The 19,827-nt window shown below is 44.3% G+C and overlaps 2 protein-coding genes across 3 annotated transcripts; both read right to left on the bottom strand.

Moving 5' to 3' along the window:
* Positions 1-216: 216 nt before the first annotated feature.
* Positions 217-6,955, bottom strand: panx2 (pannexin 2). Its single transcript, XM_030054637.1, has 5 exons — positions 6,727-6,955; positions 4,160-5,274; positions 3,272-3,407; positions 2,899-3,084; positions 217-1,988 (listed from the first exon to the last, which is right to left on the bottom strand). Exons 1-5 carry the CDS (start codon positions 6,953-6,955, stop codon positions 1,669-1,671), a joined length of 1,986 nt encoding a protein of 661 aa, XP_029910497.1. The 3' UTR covers positions 217-1,668.
* Positions 6,956-11,839: 4,884 nt separating this feature from the next.
* Positions 11,840-19,434, bottom strand: mlc1 (modulator of VRAC current 1). Of its 2 annotated transcripts, none has more exons than XM_030053879.1 (13): positions 19,375-19,434; positions 19,132-19,287; positions 18,176-18,502; positions 16,626-16,715; positions 16,358-16,411; positions 16,141-16,242; positions 15,450-15,551; positions 15,226-15,297; positions 15,017-15,133; positions 14,821-14,877; positions 13,999-14,121; positions 13,576-13,737; positions 11,840-13,150 (listed from the first exon to the last, which is right to left on the bottom strand). In XM_030053879.1, the coding sequence occupies exons 3-13, from the start codon at positions 18,446-18,448 to the stop codon at positions 13,070-13,072; spliced, it is 1,233 nt and encodes a 410-aa protein (XP_029909739.1). In that variant the 5' UTR covers positions 18,449-18,502; positions 19,132-19,287; positions 19,375-19,434; the 3' UTR covers positions 11,840-13,069. The 2 variants fall into 2 exon arrangements, with proteins under 2 accessions (XP_029909739.1, XP_029909740.1); XM_030053880.1 differs by having other exon boundaries at positions 11,840-13,147.
* Positions 19,435-19,827: the final 393 nt, after the last annotated feature.

Here is a 19,827-nt window from a genome sequence, read left to right as displayed (position 1 = left end):
CCTCTGTCAACATAATGTGTGTGTGTCACATTGGTGTGTCAGTGCAGACACAGCACCGGTCCTGTATGCAGTTGTGGTAAATAAGTATGGAGGTTGTGGTAGGCACCCATCCCCTTGTCTACTGACTCATTCCCTGTGAAAATTGCTATCATATCTTATATATTTGTTTTTAATGTGAATAACAGTGCTACCGACTAATTATTCCTATTTTATAACTATTCATTCGTTCTTTTTTTTTTTTTTCGTTTTTCCTTTTTTTGGTGATCAAGCTTATGTCAGCACAATGTGAAACAGGGTAAAGTGAAGTTTCGATTGAGGCAGACTCAGTAGCAGCAGATGACAATCCTTTCGGTAGTGTGGAGCTGTAATATGATGTAAAGCACAATGAAAAGCTCAGTCATCATACGTCAACTTTTCAGTCGAGAACAATTCTAGCATCTACTCGTCACTTCATTCACTTCACATCACGGCACTCCCACGAGAATCCAGGCGGACCACAAAAGTTTTCATCTAGCAGTGAGTCCAGCTCCAGTCAGTACACCGGAGTTGCTATCAAAGTCTTCAAGAAGTGAGCAAACACACACACACACTGTCTTGTGAACCAGATTTCAAAAGATGTCTGGTACGCCTACCTATTGAACACATCTGTCAGTTCCTCTGGACAAGATGGACAATCTGACATTTGAAGTTTAAGTTTTTCTTGCAAAGACACACCTTCATTGTAGACCACATATCAGTCTGTTTTCTCTGTTCCTTACAATAGGATATATGCCATTTTTCCTGTTTTTAATTGCAGATGGGAGCAGCTGCAAGATCTGATGCTCTCTCTAATTACTGGTGGCGTGTCGATGATGAATCCGTGAAACTCGTGTGTTTTATATTTTAAACACCCCACAAACACTGAGTCATATACAGTGCGTATACATGTAAGTGTACTGTAAAACATGTTGCTGCAAGCGCATACATTATTGCCACAAGTATATTGTGATCATTTGCATATTAATTGTGCAGATCTCATCAACTGGATTGCGTGAGCTACCTGTCTACTTGGATATGGGGATAAAGGGTCTAAGCGTTATCATATGTGTCTAAAATACATTTAGCTTGAAGCCATAATGCAGTCCTCTTTGCAGGTATGCATTTCTGGTGGGTGTATGTTGTGTTTTGTGTTTTGTTTTTTTCTTTTTTTTTGAAAGCTCACTCACCCCTAGGCACCTTTTATCCTTCCATTCTGCCATTTAGATATAGGTTTTGGATCCTGCACTGTAGCACCCTGTTGAATCATATCACTGCTGGTTTCATTTGAGGGTGATTGGCTGTACACAAGTCATCCTGAGACATGAATGTGACATCATTTCCTACAGTAACACACTGATGATCACTATCACATACACTAACCTCTGTCTTGTTTATCTTCAATGAACTTATTCAGTCATCTGCTCTCAAAACCACCTATACAGATTCTTCTGCTTCTGTTTCTGACTGTCCCATTTCTGCTCATCAGTCAACCCAATCCACCCACCACAGAAGTGTGTGAGGTGTTCATTCAAAGAGAGGAGGTGGCTGTTGGTAGGAGGTGATTGGCATGGCAGTCATGTGTGCAGAGTGTCGTGTCAGGGAGGACATATTTCAGTGAGGAGTCTTGCTTGCATTCCTCTTTTTACCTCCTCAACATTCCCCAGCAGCGATGAGCTCCCCAGGTCTCTCTGCCAGCCTGTCTCTACGGTTTCCCTCTTCCTCATCCTCCTCAAAGAGAGTATGATGCATACTGAGCAGCTGGTGTGTAGGGGCTATGGTCAAGGGTGGCGGCTGAGACTCAGGCTTTTCAGGCTGGCTGAGAGGCTCATTTTGGGAAGGAGAGGGCTTGGGGCTGAGGGCGTCCTCGCTGGAGGGTGGGTTGGGGCTCACGCCATTCACATATGTCGTGGTGGGCAGGGTCACTGTAGAAAAGGCAGTGCTGGTGGACTCTGGAGTGCAGGCCTTCTTCTCTGAAGAGACAAGTATGACATATTGTAAGGGCAGAGGAAGAGCAACCCAGAGTCTCAAATGTGAAGACTTGCATAGCCCCCGCCTAAGAGAGATTCAACTAATGTCAATCCCTTGAACTCATTTTCTTTGAAATTTCCCTTTAAGTAGAAGTAGTGGTTAGAAAACCCTTTTTTCATGTTGTAGGACAATGTCAAGTATATATTCTGTATCTGCTGGTTGTGCTTTGTTGAAGTTACATCACACTTATATTGAGTGAAATGCTAAAACCCAAGATGTCATTCCTTTATGGCAGCACCATCAGCATCATTTTATACACATTTGCCAGTAATTCAGCAGAATATATTTGGTATCTTTGAAAATTTTTGGATTTCTACTAGAATAACAAAGCTCCACCTAACAGCAACAAATCCATCGATGGGAGCAGTGGAGATGAAAAGGTTAATGATGAATATGGTCATGTCAAGACTGAACTGACCAATGTTCCCCAATAGGGAGGTGCTCAAGTTTTGAGTTACATTTTGTTGGTGGACAGATATATGTCATTCAAACGAGGCTAAGCAATGCTGTTATTTACTGATGTGCATCAGTATGGCAAATGTAAATACTGATGTCCATTGTTTGGACCAAACAGTGGACTGGACACAGCTGTAATTGAGCTACAGCCTTTCTTGTTCTGTTGTTCACTGGTAAGCTCAGTTGTTCTTTTAGCTGATAAATACCTCACAAATGACAGAGGCTCAAATTAAAGAAAGACAAGATGAATCAGAAAGAAAATGCCCCAATCATAACACCATTCATCAGTAGTCATGGTATCTCTACAGGCAACATCAAAGAAAGTTTCCAGACATTAGGCTGGTTTGGACCACCAGGCATGTCAAAGTGAAACACTGAGGCAGAGACAGGGGTTACCTGTGATTGCAGCAGACACATGGACAATAGTGTGTGTGCCTTCAATGTACACTGTGTCCATGGCGTGGTCAGAGGGTAGCGGCTCTGCAGTTGTGGCCTCCACCTTGGGTTTACGAATGGTCAGCATGTACGGGTGGACGTCCAGAGAGAAATTGCGATTGTGTTTCTTCTCCATCCCACTTATATCTGAAATTGAAATGTAACAGACTGACCTAAGAAGAGGTAGAATGCCACAGTGGAGGCAGACGGTCAATAAATTAAGTCATTGATTTACTTAAGCCATTTCACCAACACTGAAAAATCAATTCTTTATCATATTACAGCTTTATTTAATTGATTGTTGATGAACAGTTTAGTTCACAGTGCTGTCTACCTTTTGAGGGAGGATGCTGTGTGCTCTTGCTATCCAGAAGTGGGGCGATGAAGCTGTCTGCTACTGTTTTTCGTCTGAGTGGTTTGGGTTTGTCAGGCTTGGTGCTATTTTCCAAACGTGTCAGGGTCAGGGGTTCCTTCACAGGCAGAAAAGAAAAGACAATGACAGATTATTGTATCATAGCTCCAAGTACACTTGAGATAGTCAATGGCAATGATTAAAGCACAGTAAGTTTTTCAAGGGCTCTCTGTACTTCATCCTAAATGTCCTAAATGAACACCACTTTTTGACAACTACCACTGAGAGGCTCGTCCTCCAGAGGGCACACTCAATTGGAAACATCCTGTTAAAGTTACAATGAAACAGCATTTTGTGAGCCCATTGCCTCCTTAATTTGATGTATTTCTTGTTGACGCAAGTTGCTGAGGCGGGACATAATGCAAAGAGGCATCATTCAAAACTGTAAACCAACGGGAGATTGCTTGCGGAGAGAAAGGAAGTTTTATATGATGGGAGGTGTGTGACGGTGCAAAAGTGCAAGTGATGTTTTTTTGGTTTAAGTTTTTTGTTCAAGCCTACTGGTTCAGCATGAAGTCACCATTAAGGATACACTTATCCAAGGATGTGGAAGCAATGGGGTTTTATTTTGTCACAAAATAACACAAACTCCTAATCATTTATAGTGAAAAAAAATCAGCTAACAAGATGAAAAATAATTTTTTTGTTTGATCATCTGAATTCATATTGATCTTAATCACTGTGATGAACATGACCCCATCTCAAGTGGTGCTCTGTTTCTTGAGGTTAGGACAGCAGCTTAGGACTGCTGCTGAATTACAAGTACAAGATCCATGCATTTGGGTGTGGAAAGTGTGGTGCTTGCCTTACCTTGAATGGCTGAGGAAGAGGATTTGATGTTGGTATCCATTTAATCTTCTTGCGGGGCCGTTTGATGTTCAGGGGCTCTCCTCCCAGCTCTCCCACTCCAATAACAGAGGGGTCCATGTTGGGGTCTATTGTCTGTATCCCAGAGTCCCTCACAGTGGGTGTGGCATCGTGGTTGGACTGGGCCAGGGCAGCTAACAGTTGCCTGACTACATTGTCATACATGAGGTCACTCTCGTTGGTGATGAAGTCCAGCCGGTTGAGCGACTTGATGTGGTCCCTGTTCTCATTGCAGAACATGGCCAGGATGTTGATGTCACAGAACTGGGATTTTTGCCAGCGTCGCCGTGTTTTAATGCCAACTTTATGCAGCTTGTCAAACACAAAATTGGACTTACGCACCACAAACAAATGCAGCAAATTAACCAGAATGATGAGGTTCATAGTGCAGAGCAGAGCGATGTCCACTGCTGCCATGATCCGCTGCAGCTGCACAGCAGGTAGTTTGCAGTTGACGCTGAGCTTCAGCTCTTGATAGCTGCTGGTGTCTGGGGGCTCACCCAGGGCACAGGTGAATTCATTCTGCCGCTGGCGGGCATAGTAGGCGCTCAGGTAGGAGATGGGGATGGAGCTGAGGCAGATGATCGCCAAGTGGCGTGCCAGATAAAGCTTAGCCAGAAAATTGCTCTGGCCTCGTCTCTCCAGGTATTTCTCAAACAGGTTCTGCTCTGGGCTCTTCTCCTTCTCTGCATTCTCTATGATCTCCCTCCTCTCTCGCTCGGTGATGCCAGGTCCTTTGGACTGGATCTGCTTCTCAATCTTTGGAGCTCGGCCCTCAGCAGCTCGGTGATAGCAATTATCAATCTCGTGGAGAAGGAAATTGAGCTCTGAAGTGAGTCGTGTGGAGGCAAGGAATTCCCAGCCTAAAGCAGGAATGTACATGATGCCAGCAAAGGCCAACAGAGCATAGGGCAGGAACTTGTGCTCAAATAGTGAAGGCCGGAGGTCAGGTTCCACCCCAGGTACAGCATCGCGCAGCTCTGTCCAGCAGTAGCCTCGTGCGTACAGTGCCTGGTCTCTGGTGAAGTTGTGTGGTGTGTAACAGTATATGGACTCCTCTGAGGGGAATAAAGATGGATATCATTGGTTCAACTTTGCAGATATTACTTTAACATGATACATGATAATGGATTTGTAATGCAATCTCCTAAAGTAAAGTACATTAAATCAGAGGAAAATGTTTTAAATGTTAAATCTTATTCTGAAATGAAACACAATTCAATTCAATGAGTCCATTTTCTTTTGCAATTATATGCCAAATTTGCTTGGAAAGAGACAGCCTCTGTCAGTCTGTCTTATTTTCATCAGTACGTCTGAACAACATCTAAGAATATGTAATAATCATTCATCTATCCAGCAAAAAGGCTTGCACTGTCTTTGAAAATGCTCACACTGCTTTTTCAACTGATAAGATACAAGCTCAGACCGAGGAAAGGCAAAAACTCCAAGTCAAGCTTGTATCCAGTCAGTTCTTTACCCATTAAGTGCAGCAGTGGATCAACCTTCACACGGGATGTGCAATTCATTTTTACAGCTGAGTCCTGAGGTCCAGCTGCAACTTTCATTTAATCGGTGTTGGACTAAACATTTGGAACACAGTGTTCTGACTGATAATGTCTAATATTCGAGAGAAAAATGAAAACCTCTTCATTAAAAAAAAAAAAAAAAAAAAAAACTTTTTGAAATCTTGGCATCAAGTCTGCATCTGTTTTTTTTCCCCACAACGGGTGAAAAGGAGAGTGCGTGCAATGACACATACTTTGCTAAAGATATGCAGGGCACTGTCTTTTATTCTGTCATCCAGAAAATGTGGAGTGATGCCTTAGACTTATCATAAACAACACATTAGCAAATAACCATAAAGTTGTGTGAACACTCAGCCTCTTGCCGGTGTTAAAGTTAAATGCTCAGTCACAGCTGGTTAATGCGGCTATGCAGACAGCCTGACTCAGCAATGAGCTAACATCCCTCCCACCCACCCCTTCCTCTCTCCCTTCCAACCCATATCTTCACCAGCCTCTTATCCCCCTTCTGTCTTTCTCTCCCCAAATCCTCCTGTCTAGACTTTCTAGCACTGCTTCTATATTCCTGTTCCATTCTCCTTTCCCTGCCTGGTGTCCATCTCATCCCTCTTTTTTAACCGTGGTAATCCTGCTTAGTCTCACTCTAATCTCTATACAGAAGACTCACAAAAGCACTGCAAGTCTCAGAATGCAACAAGGAATATATTTCATTTTACTTCCACGGCATATTGTATTTCTGCAGTGTGTGTGGTCAGAGTTGAGTTTTGTCCCAAAGTTTTTGTTGCTTTCAAGGAAACAAAGTGCATGTGTAAATTTCAAATCCCTCATTTACCTCTGCTACAAATTACAACACTATGCAAACTCTGTGCCTCAGCCCAAAGTGAGATGATGGTCAACCACTGTTGTTGTAACTTAGATGCAGCTGAATTGTGAAGGAGCACCTGTTTAGTGTAGTGTTAAACCCCCTCTAGTGGCTGAATGCCTCACCTGCAAAGTTACGTGTGAAGACGAGGGTGACAAGCAGGATGGGAATGATGACGGTCCCTATGGTGACGACACGATCAAAGGGCAGCTCTAGTTTGAGCTGGACCATGAGGCCGGCCAGCGCCCCGCCCTTCTCATCCTGAGAGGAGCCCGGCAGGATCAGCTCCTTCAGCTTCTCCCCAGCGAGCAGAGCTGTGGCCATGTCTAAGTTTTGATCGAGGATGTTCTGCATCCGGGACGCACACGATGCACACTGTGACCCCCTCTGGGCTGGGGAGAGACCAGACGCTCCCTCCTGTAGTTAAATCCTCCTCGAGACAGTCAGATACACACATACATACACACACTCACACACACACACACACACACATACACACACAGGCTCACACACACACAAAATGTGTGGCCCAATTCAGCCCCTGTCACCACACATGGGAAAAGACTGGGACATGTGTTCTTTCGTGTTTTTTCTATAATTTGGGACTGCCTCTCTCTCCTGGAGGAAAAGACATACTGTTCAGGGGAACACTCTGTGCTCCATCTCCACTGTATGCATCCTTTTGGTTTGTCTTCTCTCCTCTGTGCCCGGCCTCACTCTGCACACCTTCTGGCAGGTTGAAGAATGAGCTGTGTTTAGGAGGCGTCCTTGCAGTCCTCAGGGAGTGTGATTGTTGGTTGACGGATTTTTCACAGAAGCTTTGGTCAGGGGACCCTCTGACCGATCCTTTCCTGAAAGACAAATGAACTTTTAGGGAGGTAGGTGCATTTTTTTTTTTTTTTTTTTTTTTTTTTTAGCTAGAGTGAGTAAAAGAAACAGATTGTAAACTAGAACAGAAAGCTATGCTGACTAAAAATATGCAGACATTAGTGCAACCATCTTTCAGTGAGCCATAGTGTTCATTCAAATTGGCGCACACCTTCTTCAGCAAGCTTCCTTTCTCCCTCCTATCTTCGTCTATCAAGCCGGCCACGCTCCCGTGTGCAGCTAATACTCACTCAGTGGCCAGTGGAGTGTGTGAATGTGATCCCATCGGAGGGGGATTTTGCCTTTGTTCAAACAAGGACACTAAAGGGCAAAGTTATGCTCTCGGGAGAACGCTAGCCTTAAGTTGATTAAAAATAGATTTCACTCTGGAGTTATTCAGTGTTTCTGACAAATGTTCTGCTTGTGCTGTGACATTCGCGGCCTTATTTCATATACTGACTCTGTTGATGCAAAACTGTTTCTCCCTCCCTGCACTGGACTTGGAGGTGGTCATTATCCCTGTGGAACAGCATGTTCACACTGGGATGTCAGGTGGTTCTAAACACCTGACAGTGGGATGTCTTGTCAGTGTGTGTGTGTGTGTGTGTGAGTTTGCACGTGCATCACAATCATGAACACATGTATACATGCATCATACCATGTGTCTTTTTATTACCTGGTTAATGTGTGCTAGGGAGGAATCTGCAGCCGCTGCATGCTGATTCACGTGAAGGTTATGTGAATGTCCTTTCTAGGGAGCGTGAATGCATAACCTCCTCCTATTAACTGTCCTTACCCTCTTTTTCTCCTTCTCCCTCTCTCCATCAGTCCCTCTGCCTGTGTCTCACCCAACTCCCTCAGTTTTCTCTCATTATGCAAAAAAAAACACCTCTCGTCCATGACGATCCCTACATGGAAGCGAAGCCCTCTGGCCCCACGGTAGGAAGCACATTTAATATCTTGGGGAGTGGAACCATGTCACTCAGCTTAATGACTGCAAGGAGCAGTTTGAATAATCTGGTCACTCTGATCAAGATAAAGACGGTAATTTTCACAATATTCTGCCCAAGCATTACCTGGTAACACTGGGGGTAAGTTTGTCCCCATCCTCAAAGACTTTTTCAAGGAAGCTGGAAGGAAGAATTTAGATTATGTAAAGTTGATTAACTTTACATAATCTAAATTTAAAGGGGCACTATCAAATTTTAGAGCCTGAGTTTTACAGCTGCACAGGCTGCTGTCAGCCACTGGCACGGCTCCAACCCCACAGATTATGCCCCACAGTTGGCCAGCTCGCTACCAGTGTTTAGAGAGGGAATCCCGCATTCCTCGGCTACTACAGTGTGACACTTGTCTATGACCAACACAGCAGCCTAGAAATAGATGCAGCTAGGCAGCAGTGCCATGCTAAAGGCGCTCCACTTCATTATTAATTAGGTGATGGGTGAAGAGAGCAGAACTTTCTGTTCGCATATCTGACACTTGTTCTCAGACCCTCTTCTTGGCTGATGAAAGAGTTGGAAACCGTTGCTGACCTGATGAAAAACAACTATGGTAGTCCTATTGTAAAATCTAAGAGGTTGCAGCGCGAATCCATATAGGAATACTGTATGGACATTTTAAAGGTATGTCACAGCGATCGCATGAGGAGATAGAAAATTTAAAAAGTAGGGTAAGGTCAACATATCCTCACTTTTGAGTACCAGGCACCCAACAAATCTTTATACAGACATCATGATGTTTTTCCATTATAGTGAGATATGATCAGATCCTAGTTAGTCCGTGTTGAACTAGTAGCTTGTGCCGATATCGCATCTTTCACTTGGCAGGTCTGTGACTCCAGGACACAGAGTACCAAGCCAGCCGAAACCAAGAGAGCCACAGTTTCACCGGAGACGTTGCAGTGAATTGCAGCTGCCCGCGAACACCGCTGCACGCGCCGTTTCAGCACCTGAGCCGCGGATAGCTCCCGAATAGCCGGGCAGAGACGAGCTGCTAATAAGTGCAGTGTGTGTGTGTGTGTGTGTGTGTGTGTGTGTGTGTGTATGTGTGTGCGTGTGTTCAAGTGTGTGCGTGCGTGCGTGCGTGTCTGTGTGAGTGTGTGTGTGTGTGTGTGTATGCGTGTGTGCAGGCTATGAGAGAACCGGAGATCCTCCTGTTGGACTCCCAATGATGCTCAATACCTGCATCATCTGTCTACCTGTCCACATCCGTGACAAGAGCCGGAAACCCCACGCTGCATGTCCGGTGCATACCTGCCGCTTGCATCGAACAAAGGAGCCATGTGCATGCGGAGAAGAAATAATATAATTTACTCACCATGTCTTGCTGCATCTCCCGGCACAGTAAGAGTTAATCTGCAGTGCGGGCGAGCCGCTACAGCGTGTATCCGGGCACACCGGTTTGTTCCGCCTTTTCCCCCAGCTCCTTTACTCTCCCCTCCCCTGCCCTTCCCCTCCCTCCCAGCTCTGCCTCTTCCTCAGAAACAACGGATGAGATAATACATTATAGGATTCAGCTGTTCATCGCATCACTTCGCTCCTAGCGCTGCGCCTTAGCCGAATTAACACGGGATTACGACCTTGATTCACAAGCAGCGGTGGTGTCTGCGCAGAAAACAAGTGAATGGTGTTGTAGCCTCCCTTAAGAAAAATATACCTAATCCTATAATCATTTTAGAGGTATATCACAGAGAAGTGTAAGTCCCTATTACTGGAGCATTACAGTGATGCCATCGGCGATTAAATATAGGCAGCAGTAAAGCTCATTATAAACTCACTATTGAGTCTCATAGACACAGTGGAGGAATAGCCGATTATGAATTTGTCAAGGCTAAGCCAGGGTTTGGATGTTGCATGTGAGTAACAGCGACTCAAAAGATACCGCTGCTCTCATCTGCTATTCATGCGGACTACAACCTAACAACAAGGCAATGACACGAGCGTGCTTCCCTATGGATAGGTCTGTTGGGTCTGTCCATCATCCATGAATTTGGGAGTGACCGCAAACACTGTTGGCTGCGTGCGCCTGCATGAGCACAGTTTGCTTTGGGGGGGTCTTCGAGACATGCGGGTGACACCTCATGGGAGGGGATGCCTGGCGTTCAAACTCGTGGCACATCAGACCCACGGGCGTGGCATGCATCTGGTGATACCCACTGGCTTTGTTGTTGTTGTTGTTGTTGTTGTTGTTGCTGCTGTTGTTGTTGTTCCTTCCATGCCTTCAGATGGGCAGGATGGGCTGAGGTGCAAAAGTTTACCCCTTGTCGTTTATTATTTATTTATTTGTGAAAAACCCTTTAACACTGATGTGCATCTCATATCTGATGCAAAATGTCACTATGCGATATAATAAATGAAGCAGGCTGGTGTCAGACTAGTTAAACCAGCCTCAGTGAAGACAGCCAGTTAAGGCAGGTTTTTAAGGCGGGAATAGGATGAATTAGTGATTTCCTCGCCAGATCACGTGACCACTGACTAGACACTTACCACTGCATCACTGCATCTTATAAGAGGTGGCACTTTGGCAACGTGTGGGGAAGTTGAAGCCTGTGGGCTACGGCGCACCAGCCTCTGGGTTTCTCAGGCTACAAGGCGGAGAAAGCGCGCAAAGACGGCGCGCCCCCGATGCTCGTCAGCTGGACTGAGCCACAAGTCAGTTTTCTCCTCAAGCCGGTTTCCGCCGGTTAGGGATGCCGCTCCTCACTACGTCTGCTTCTAAATATAGTCTCTCTCTCTCTCTCTCTCTCTCTCTCTCTCTCTCTCTCTCTCTCCCTCTCTCTCTCTCTCTCTCTCTCTCTCTCTCGCATCGTCTCAGAGCCGTCAAGAGACCTGATGTAAAAACTGCAGCGACAAATGGTGATGGGGAGAGTGCAGCATGTGTGGAACATCAAATCACCAGTAGGCCTATGATGGTCAAAGAAATCAAAGGGAGAAATCACAGAATTGAACAGGCCTACATATAAAACAAGGACAAAACATTTTCTAGACTAGACCTAGGCTACAGATTTCCAATTAAATGTAGGCTATGTGATACAAATACTTTTTTTTTTTTTTTTCATATTTTGAAACATAGGTCATGCATACTCCAAAGTAAGGGCTTGCATTTTCTTGTCTCTCCTTTTTTTTAAAGTACAAAATGTCATTTTTTATTGTCAGAGTAGAGTCTGATTTCTTTATCTATAATATCCTGTTTATACATGTACATGTAGCCTATACACTGATGTGCATTTCTTTCATACATATAGTTAAAAGGTGCAGTCATTTGTAGATGAGGATTGTATTTGTCAGAGCATTTTCTGCTGTTAAAATATCCAGAGACCAACAAAGTGTGTAACACTCACAGCCACAGAATGCTACATAGACACATTCATTATATACAGATGATATAAAACATTTTATTTTTCTAAATTAGACAAAATTCAGTCAAGATTCAATAAAAATATTTCTGACCAAGATGACTGCGTGTGAAACGATGCAGACAGGCCCACCACATAAGAGCTCACAGCAGGCCTATCAAACGCAGTATTGACATAGTGAAGAGAGGTACGATGAGTCATGACTTTATTGTGGAGAAAGAAATGTGCCATTGCTTTCATCAACATCAGACATTTTTTTTTTTTTTTTTTTTTTGCTGTTGTTTTTGTTTTGTTGTGTTTTTCTTGTATTTAGTATCTTTCCCATGGATGCTGATGTTTCAAAATCACAACAAGACAATCAGAGTTTGTTTCCTAAGTTGGGGTGAGCTGAGCCACCATGTGTTAGGTTGTCAGTTTGAGAAAATTACAAGCACTGCATACACAGTATTTTCTATGTTAATACTCTGTAGTACGGCAAAAAATTGGAAAAAAAACAACCAAAATAGCTCGGTCACCATAACAAGGTGAAAGGAGTTATCATTTATAAGTGGATGGATTTTTATGCATCGGTATTTGCAGGTGTAAGACATGCGCTGATTTCACTGAGACTGTCTTGGCTCACAGAATCCCAAATGCATTTGGTTTTAAAGAATACATTTATTGAACTGAACAAGATGATTGCATCATGTTAAATTTGACTAAAAATCACAAAACCTTGTACTTGGGCTTAAAGTCATAGATACCCTTTTTATTACTGAAGAATGGCACACGTGTGAGATTAATTTTATCTAAAAGGTGTCAGTGTCATCATTCTGTTTGGACTTCCCAAGCTACAGGGAGCAGCTCAACACACCGCCTGCTCAAATTATTCCACTCTTCCCTACAGTAAGCAGATTGTTAAAGCAAGTATCATAACCCAGACGTCAGAGAAAAAGGCAGAAATTACGGGATCATCTATGCACATATCTTCAGCAAATCAAAACCCCATTACACGTGACTCTCACGTGAAGCATTCAAGCTCTGTATAAAAGAGATTTCATGTGTCTCGTTTTGCAGTTTCTTTCTCTCTCTCTCTCTCCCTCTCTCTCTCTGTCGCTCTGTCATCCTCTCTGAATCGATCTTGGCTCCTCTGTCTTGTCTTTATGCTCATGTTTCTGTCTCAGGGTTGCAGTCCTCTGGGTTAGACAGTATTCTCTCAGTTGTTTATTCCTCTTTCCTCCACTTCTTATAACCCTTAAAACTGTTCATTGAGCCATTTGGACCACAACTGCCTTCCAGGCCTTGTCTTTGTCAAAATCCCGCAGTGTTCCATTGGATGCTTGCTGCTGAGGGAGCAAAACAGAGGGAGAGAGAGCGAGGAGAGAGAGAGGGAGAGGAGAGGAGAGAGGGGAAATACAGAGGGGGAAGGGTGGCATAAAATATTGATGTAAATGATGCGAGAATGTTAAGCAGCGTTGTGTCACTTGTGCATGTGTCTTTTTCTTTTTTATTGTATGGCCAGCTCAAACATTTTGTGTTCTCACACTTCAGTGACATTTACTCAGAGCCTGCGAGTCTCACACCTTGATACGGAAATAAATCTGTCACACTCCACACTCACAAGTCTCTCTTGTTGGATATGGAGAGAGAGAAGGGGAGAGAGAGAGTGAAAGAGAGAGAAGACAGGAACACAGAGACAGTGAATTAGTTTTTTTTTTCTCTATTATGTGTGCGCATTGCAAGTGTTTGGCAAGCGTTTCATCCGCTGTACCTCAGAGTACTGGGACGGGGTCTGCATGCTGTCGTCCCACTCTGGAGCCCCCATGCGGAGCTGACTCTTGTAGGAGGCACAGTGCACCACAGTGGCCAGAGTTAGTACTGCCTGCACCAGCAGCAGCACCATCAGAATCAGCAGCAGGATGTCATAGGATTGCTGGAACACACACACACACACACACACATACACCGACACAGATCAACAACACATAAGCATATGAGTTTAAATGATGCATAAAATGTCTCAGCATAAGATATCAAATAAGCTGATGTAAAACAACAATTTCACAACACATTCTCTGATTTCTATTCAGGTATTTCTCATTGTAATGGAGCCTATAGGCTAGAGAACACACTTAAATCACACAATGCATCATCAAGGGTAAATCTACACATAATTACAGCAGGATGCACTCACCTTAGCTGTCGGTACGTCATGCAAGAAGATCTCCACAAAGCTGAGCACACTGCAGGAGAGAAAGCCGGAGGCTGAGAAGAGCAGGGGAGACGTCACACTGCTGATGGCAATCAGCGCTTCCACCTGGGAGACAACAGGAACAGACAAACAAGAAATGTGAGGAAAAGTTTGGGGATCGAGGAGAGGAGAGAGGGATTAGACACAGTCTGTAAAAGTATAAGAGAGAAAAAGTAATGAATGCTGAAGATTATCCGGCCTTGACAGAGACTTAGACGCATCTCTTAATTAGATTAACTATCTAAAAAAGATGAGAGGGTAAAGGCGGCATTCAGAATCTGACTTGAACATCACTTGTGTTGTCAAGATCCCATTACCGTCGGCTTTGTTTAGATTATTTCCTCTGAAATAAGGAGATTTTTCACTTCAGTATTGATTTGCTGAGCTGGTGATGCAACATCTGCATTCGTTGTAAATATTTTCTCCAAAATCGTATTGCTGTTTTGCTTTATTTCTGTGTTACTGTACATTAATAAAATGTATAAAAAATAAAATAAATACAAGGGCTCTAAGAGCTCTAAGTAAACCTGAATTTGATAAAGGTCCTAGTCTGGACTCATTCATAGCAGTTACATGCATCTTGGCCAACAGGATGCAAGCACCTCTGTAAACATCTGAAACTGGATCGGTTTACGACTCGCATTGTCTGACAGCTCCAGATATATCACTTTCCATCCATCACTACCAACTGTTAAGAATCTGTTAGGCTTTCTGTTAACATGATAAAACTGGGGCGCCAAAGGGAAAATAATGTGACGCACTCACCAGACATTTGTTTGGGTACTCTGACACAACATGACTGGCGATAGCACTGGGGAAACACTGCAGCACATAAAAAGATCAGACACAGAGGATGTGATAAATCCAAGTGATAGACAATATCTCATAAATAACACATTCTCTCAGTCTGACCTGCAGTCTCTCTGTTATAATGAAAAGCAGGCTTTTGTAAAGAACTTACAGCCACAAGGATCCAGAAAAAGGTAACAGACAGGTAGGGCCCAGGGAGCAAAGCATCCATGTTGAGCGCAATAATACCTCCAAACACAGCAGAGATTCCCACTATCACTTCAATCACCTGTGAGAGACAGTCCTCAGTGACTGATAGTGGCTCATATTGGAAACCATAAGCAATGCATTAAAGCTGCAAATAAATGTTTCCCTACTCACAGAATATGCCTTGAGGAGTCGAGTGGGGAAAACGGCAGGGGTTAAAACCACAGGTCTGTCATATGTCACTGGCTAGAAGATGGAAGGAAAGAAAATTGAAAAAGTATGAATGAGAGAGAGAGAGAGTGGGGAGGGGAAGGGAAAGAGCACGCAAGAGAGTATATGAGAGGCATCAGTTGGGAGACAAAAAGCAATCAATCACTCTTTCACACACATACACACACCTTCCTGTGGCTGCAGCAGTCCTCTGCAGAACGCGCTGACAGGATGACAGTACTGGCCATCAGCACTTCCAGCAAAATCATGAGGATGAGGTTAAAGTTTATCTGTGCAGGAGGAGAGACGGAGCGAGAGACAGAGAAGAAGAAAATAGGTCGGGACGGAACCGAGAGGAGAGGAGGAGGAGGAAGGGAGGAGAAGCAGGTTGGTCTTGTAGGAACTATATGAAGTATGGGATATTGTGAAATGAGCTGAGGCTTATGCATAACCAGCCTGCGAAAAATCTTCCATGTTACCAAGCCATTTAGTCTCATATTCAGCGTTGAAATATTGGTTTTACTTAGAACAAGTAAATAAGCAATTATAGTGAGATGAGATAATCCCAGTTGTTTCTAGTGCAGTTTCACTTAATATATATGTAATATGTTGAATCAAGGCATAATAGGGGAAATAACTCCACTAGTTTAAGGAAATGACACTTGATTCACGAAAATTCTGCCAAGAAGTTGATTAACGGTGAAAATCCACGGGCTATGTCATCGCACTGGCAGAGTTTTCCTCTGGTTTAAAGAAAAACAAGATTTGATTACACACTGAATGTGAGACTAAACGACTTGTTAACATGGAGAGTTTTTTGCAGCACAACAGAAGGTTAGAGTTTGCATTCTAATAAGAAATGACCCATGATGGATTTACATTGACAGCGGAGGGGCTCAGGACCAGTTTACAGCCAAACCAAACCAGGCAGGTCGTCGTCACAGCAAAAGTTGAGACATACACCACCTGGAAATCTGACACCTTGCAAGAACAACAAGATAACATAAGATCCATGTTTGTATCTAGAGTCAAATCCCCCAAGGAAGCTCAATTAAAAACCCATTAAAACATAATGATGTCTCTTTTGGTTACTTACTGCAATGTGTCTGTTCTTGGCAATGGCAAAACTAGCAATGGCTGCAGGTATGCCCTGTGAAGCACACACAGGTAACAGGCGACAAACAGCTGAGGCTCATGCTGCGATGCATAACCATTTATCTCTTTAGCAGACACATTTTGGACAGTATGCACCGGTGGCTCTGCTTTGTCCTGACGGTGTAATCTAAAAGCAACACGGTACAGGTGTGCGGTACCAACATGTGAGTGTGTGTGGGTGAGATTTCGTTGGTGTGATGGTCACTTACAGAGCCTGCAGCACAGCGCAGGTAGTCCATGGCAACAGGAAACACATTCCCCAGGTAGAGAGAGAAACCAGACGTGATTAGCAGACTGCCCTGAGGACACACACACACACACACACTCACATGCATGTGGGCACAGACATATTGAGACACTGATAAATGCATGCAACAGGTGAGGCCGCACAAAAATTGCAAATATTCCTACATCCCACACTGCGGCTGTCACGATATCAGATTTTACACGCTGAACGATTATTGTGACCAAGAGAATTCATGATAACGATATTATTGTGGTTTCAACAGAAAAAAAATTATAATACTGCGATCAGTGAAATTCATTTTTAACTTTGTTTATTGTGTGTTTAGTCATGTTTTTGGTAAATGAATTAGACTCAATATACAAGTATCAGAGGGTGGAGAAAGAGTCGTTACCATGTCGGTTGTGTGTGCTGTGTGTGCGTGCATGTGTGTGTGCGAGCGTGTGTGTGTGTGTGTGGCGTTGGTGAAAGGAGACAAAGCGAGAAACTGAAATGATTTAACAGGTGCTGCATCATTTACACAATATCATCACATGGTAATTAATAAGATGGCATCAAATACCTCATTTTTTAAATATCACGGTTATCGTCAGCACCGGTATATCACACCACTACTAGCCCACACACACACACACACACACACACACACACACACACACACATACACAATAATATCCATCCACCCGCATCTTAACCTCTTGGGGCGGGTTATTCAGCTAAGTGCTCGGTCTACACAGAGCATATGCTCATTCAGCTCTGAATAACAAGAAATACTGACAGATTGTTAATGCATTAACACTGAAAGAATGACTTCCACCTCAGGCTTCTGATGGTCCGACTCTGGGATTTGGTTTGAACAGTATGAGCTGTACAAACGTCTCACTTGGGAAGATGTTGTTCCTCACTCTCAAACACGGAGGAAACACACATCAAGACTTCTTGTTGACACCCTATTAAAATTTGCAGTGGGATGGGATGAGATGTTCTCTGGGAAAAATAAAAATTAAATAATGGTTCGGGCCCTCCAGCATGCACTGACTCCGTGAATGTTAGAGGAATGCAAATAGTGGGAGAAAGGAAAAAAATATTTATACATTTTGGAGTGTGGCGTTGCAGGAAAGTGGTCCTCGACATCAAGAGGGATCTTCCTTTGTGGAGAATGACTGCACTCACCAAATATCAGGCAATTCACTACATATTAAAGTCTCTTGTGTGCAAAGTCGACATTTTGGCTTGAGAGTGGCACTGAGGGAAAGGCCACGAGGTCACCAAAACTGACAAGGTTCCTCCTCTGAGGAACATGAATGTGCTCAACATATTTCATGACAATCCAATAATAGATTTTGAGAAATGTTGCCTTGGAGTGTTGAATGGATAAACAGACAGATGGACTAATAAAGCCTTTTTTGGCCTTGCCCAAACCTTTTTAATTGTGTGTCATGGACTAAACATGTAAATCTGTCAAAAATCCTGCAGTGTGTGTCCCGTAGAGCCCCTGACGCCCTCCCCTCTCACCCCTATGAGGACACTGTAGAGCCAGGCCCTGCAGCTGAAGCAGGGGTGTTTTAGGGGTTCAGGCTGGGCCAGCTGAAGGTCGCTGGCCCTCACGTCCACCGTGTAGCTGTCCCGCTCGGGCCTGTCACGCTCCGCTCCCCTCTCTGGCCTCCTCTCCGCCCCCCTGTCCTGCCCCCTGTCGCCCCGTCGTCCCAGAGTACCTCCACCCCTCTCCAGGGTGGACACGTGGCTGTAGGTGAACTCCTCTCTGGCTGACAGCTCCTCGCGCTGCATCCCCGAAACAGGCGATGGGTGACGGGACCGGAACACACAACTGAGGATTAATCTCTGGGGAAAGAAGATGTTCACATGTGTTAGAAATACAAAAGCACATTTTCACGAGGCAAAGAAGCTGCAAAGGGCGACCATGGACAATTGCAGCTCATGTTGGGCCTCGCAGGATGTCCATGCATCAGGGATTGTACCCTGAGTTGAAGAGCATCCGCCCTGTTAAAGTGTCTTTGGGGTGCTGTCAGTGAGCCTGACCTCTGACCTTTCTGAAGCTCAACGAAAACTTCGACTACGTGTCACATGTTTACAGCTGAGGTCATTCGGCAAAACTCAGCACTAAATCTAGAACTCTTTTTTTTTAAATAAATCTTTCCTCTGTGTCCCCACCAAGGGTGTTTTCTAGCAGCAACAACAAACCCTATAAATTTCAATTTAAAAAATGCTGATTTTAAGAAGGAAATCTCAGTCTATCAATATTGTAACCCAAGAACAAGATCTATGAAAATTGCATTACCCCGACAGAAAACGAGGCTCTTGAATCATCGAGCAGCACAAAAACAAGCCCCCTCCCTTTTGTTTTCTCCGGCCAAGAGCATGCCACTCACTTCAACCTCCCTGTTTCTTCTGCCAAGTTCCTGTGAACCCCCAAACAGCTTGTATCCTCCCCTAACATATTCAGCGCTCACCTGTTGTTGTGTCGCTTGCAGAATCTCCCCGAGGTATTGTCCAACAAGTTATCCCTCAACAGCTGAGATCAAATCAGCGCATGGAAGAAAGCTTGTTTTTTCTCTCCTGCTGCTTCCGCTCCACATCTCTCTCTCTCTCTCTCTCTCTCTCTCTCTCTCTCTCTCTTTTTCTCTCTCTTTCTCTCTAACCCCCTTTCTCCTCGCTCTCCCACGCGCTGTCTCTCCGTCTCTCTTCCTCAGAACCAGTTCTAAAAAGTTTTTGAGCCGTCCAAAGCGTGGAACAAAAACACATGGCTCTTATGCTGCCAGCACACTCTGTGCCAAAGGGAGACGGCCTGTGAATGACAAAGACGGGGAGGGAGGATGGGGGATGAAGGGGCTTGCTCTGGGGGCAGAGTTAGTAGGGCAAACACCCTTTTACCCTCCCATTTGCTCTCACACACTCTTTTGCACACACACACACACTCACACATGCATCAGCCCACGCACATAGCAGAACACCAGACTTTCAGAAATGAGTACAAAGTGCTGTGCTTGGAAATTCCACTTCATAGCCAGAGAAAGGAAGGAAGACCAAAAGAACACACTCAGAGAATATCGCACAAAACCAAATTGTGTACACTGTCAAACAATCGGCTTTGGTAATGAAGCTGAGAGTGTCCCCCCGCGGAGTTTCCCTCACAACTTCCCGTCGTG

This window comes from Myripristis murdjan, chromosome 6, assembly GCF_902150065.1.
Source record: "Myripristis murdjan chromosome 6, fMyrMur1.1, whole genome shotgun sequence".
NCBI classification, from domain to species: Eukaryota; Metazoa; Chordata; class Actinopteri; order Holocentriformes; family Holocentridae; genus Myripristis; species Myripristis murdjan.
The sequence above is the reverse complement of the archived record's forward strand: the minus strand, read 5'-3'. Positions and strand labels throughout refer to the sequence as shown.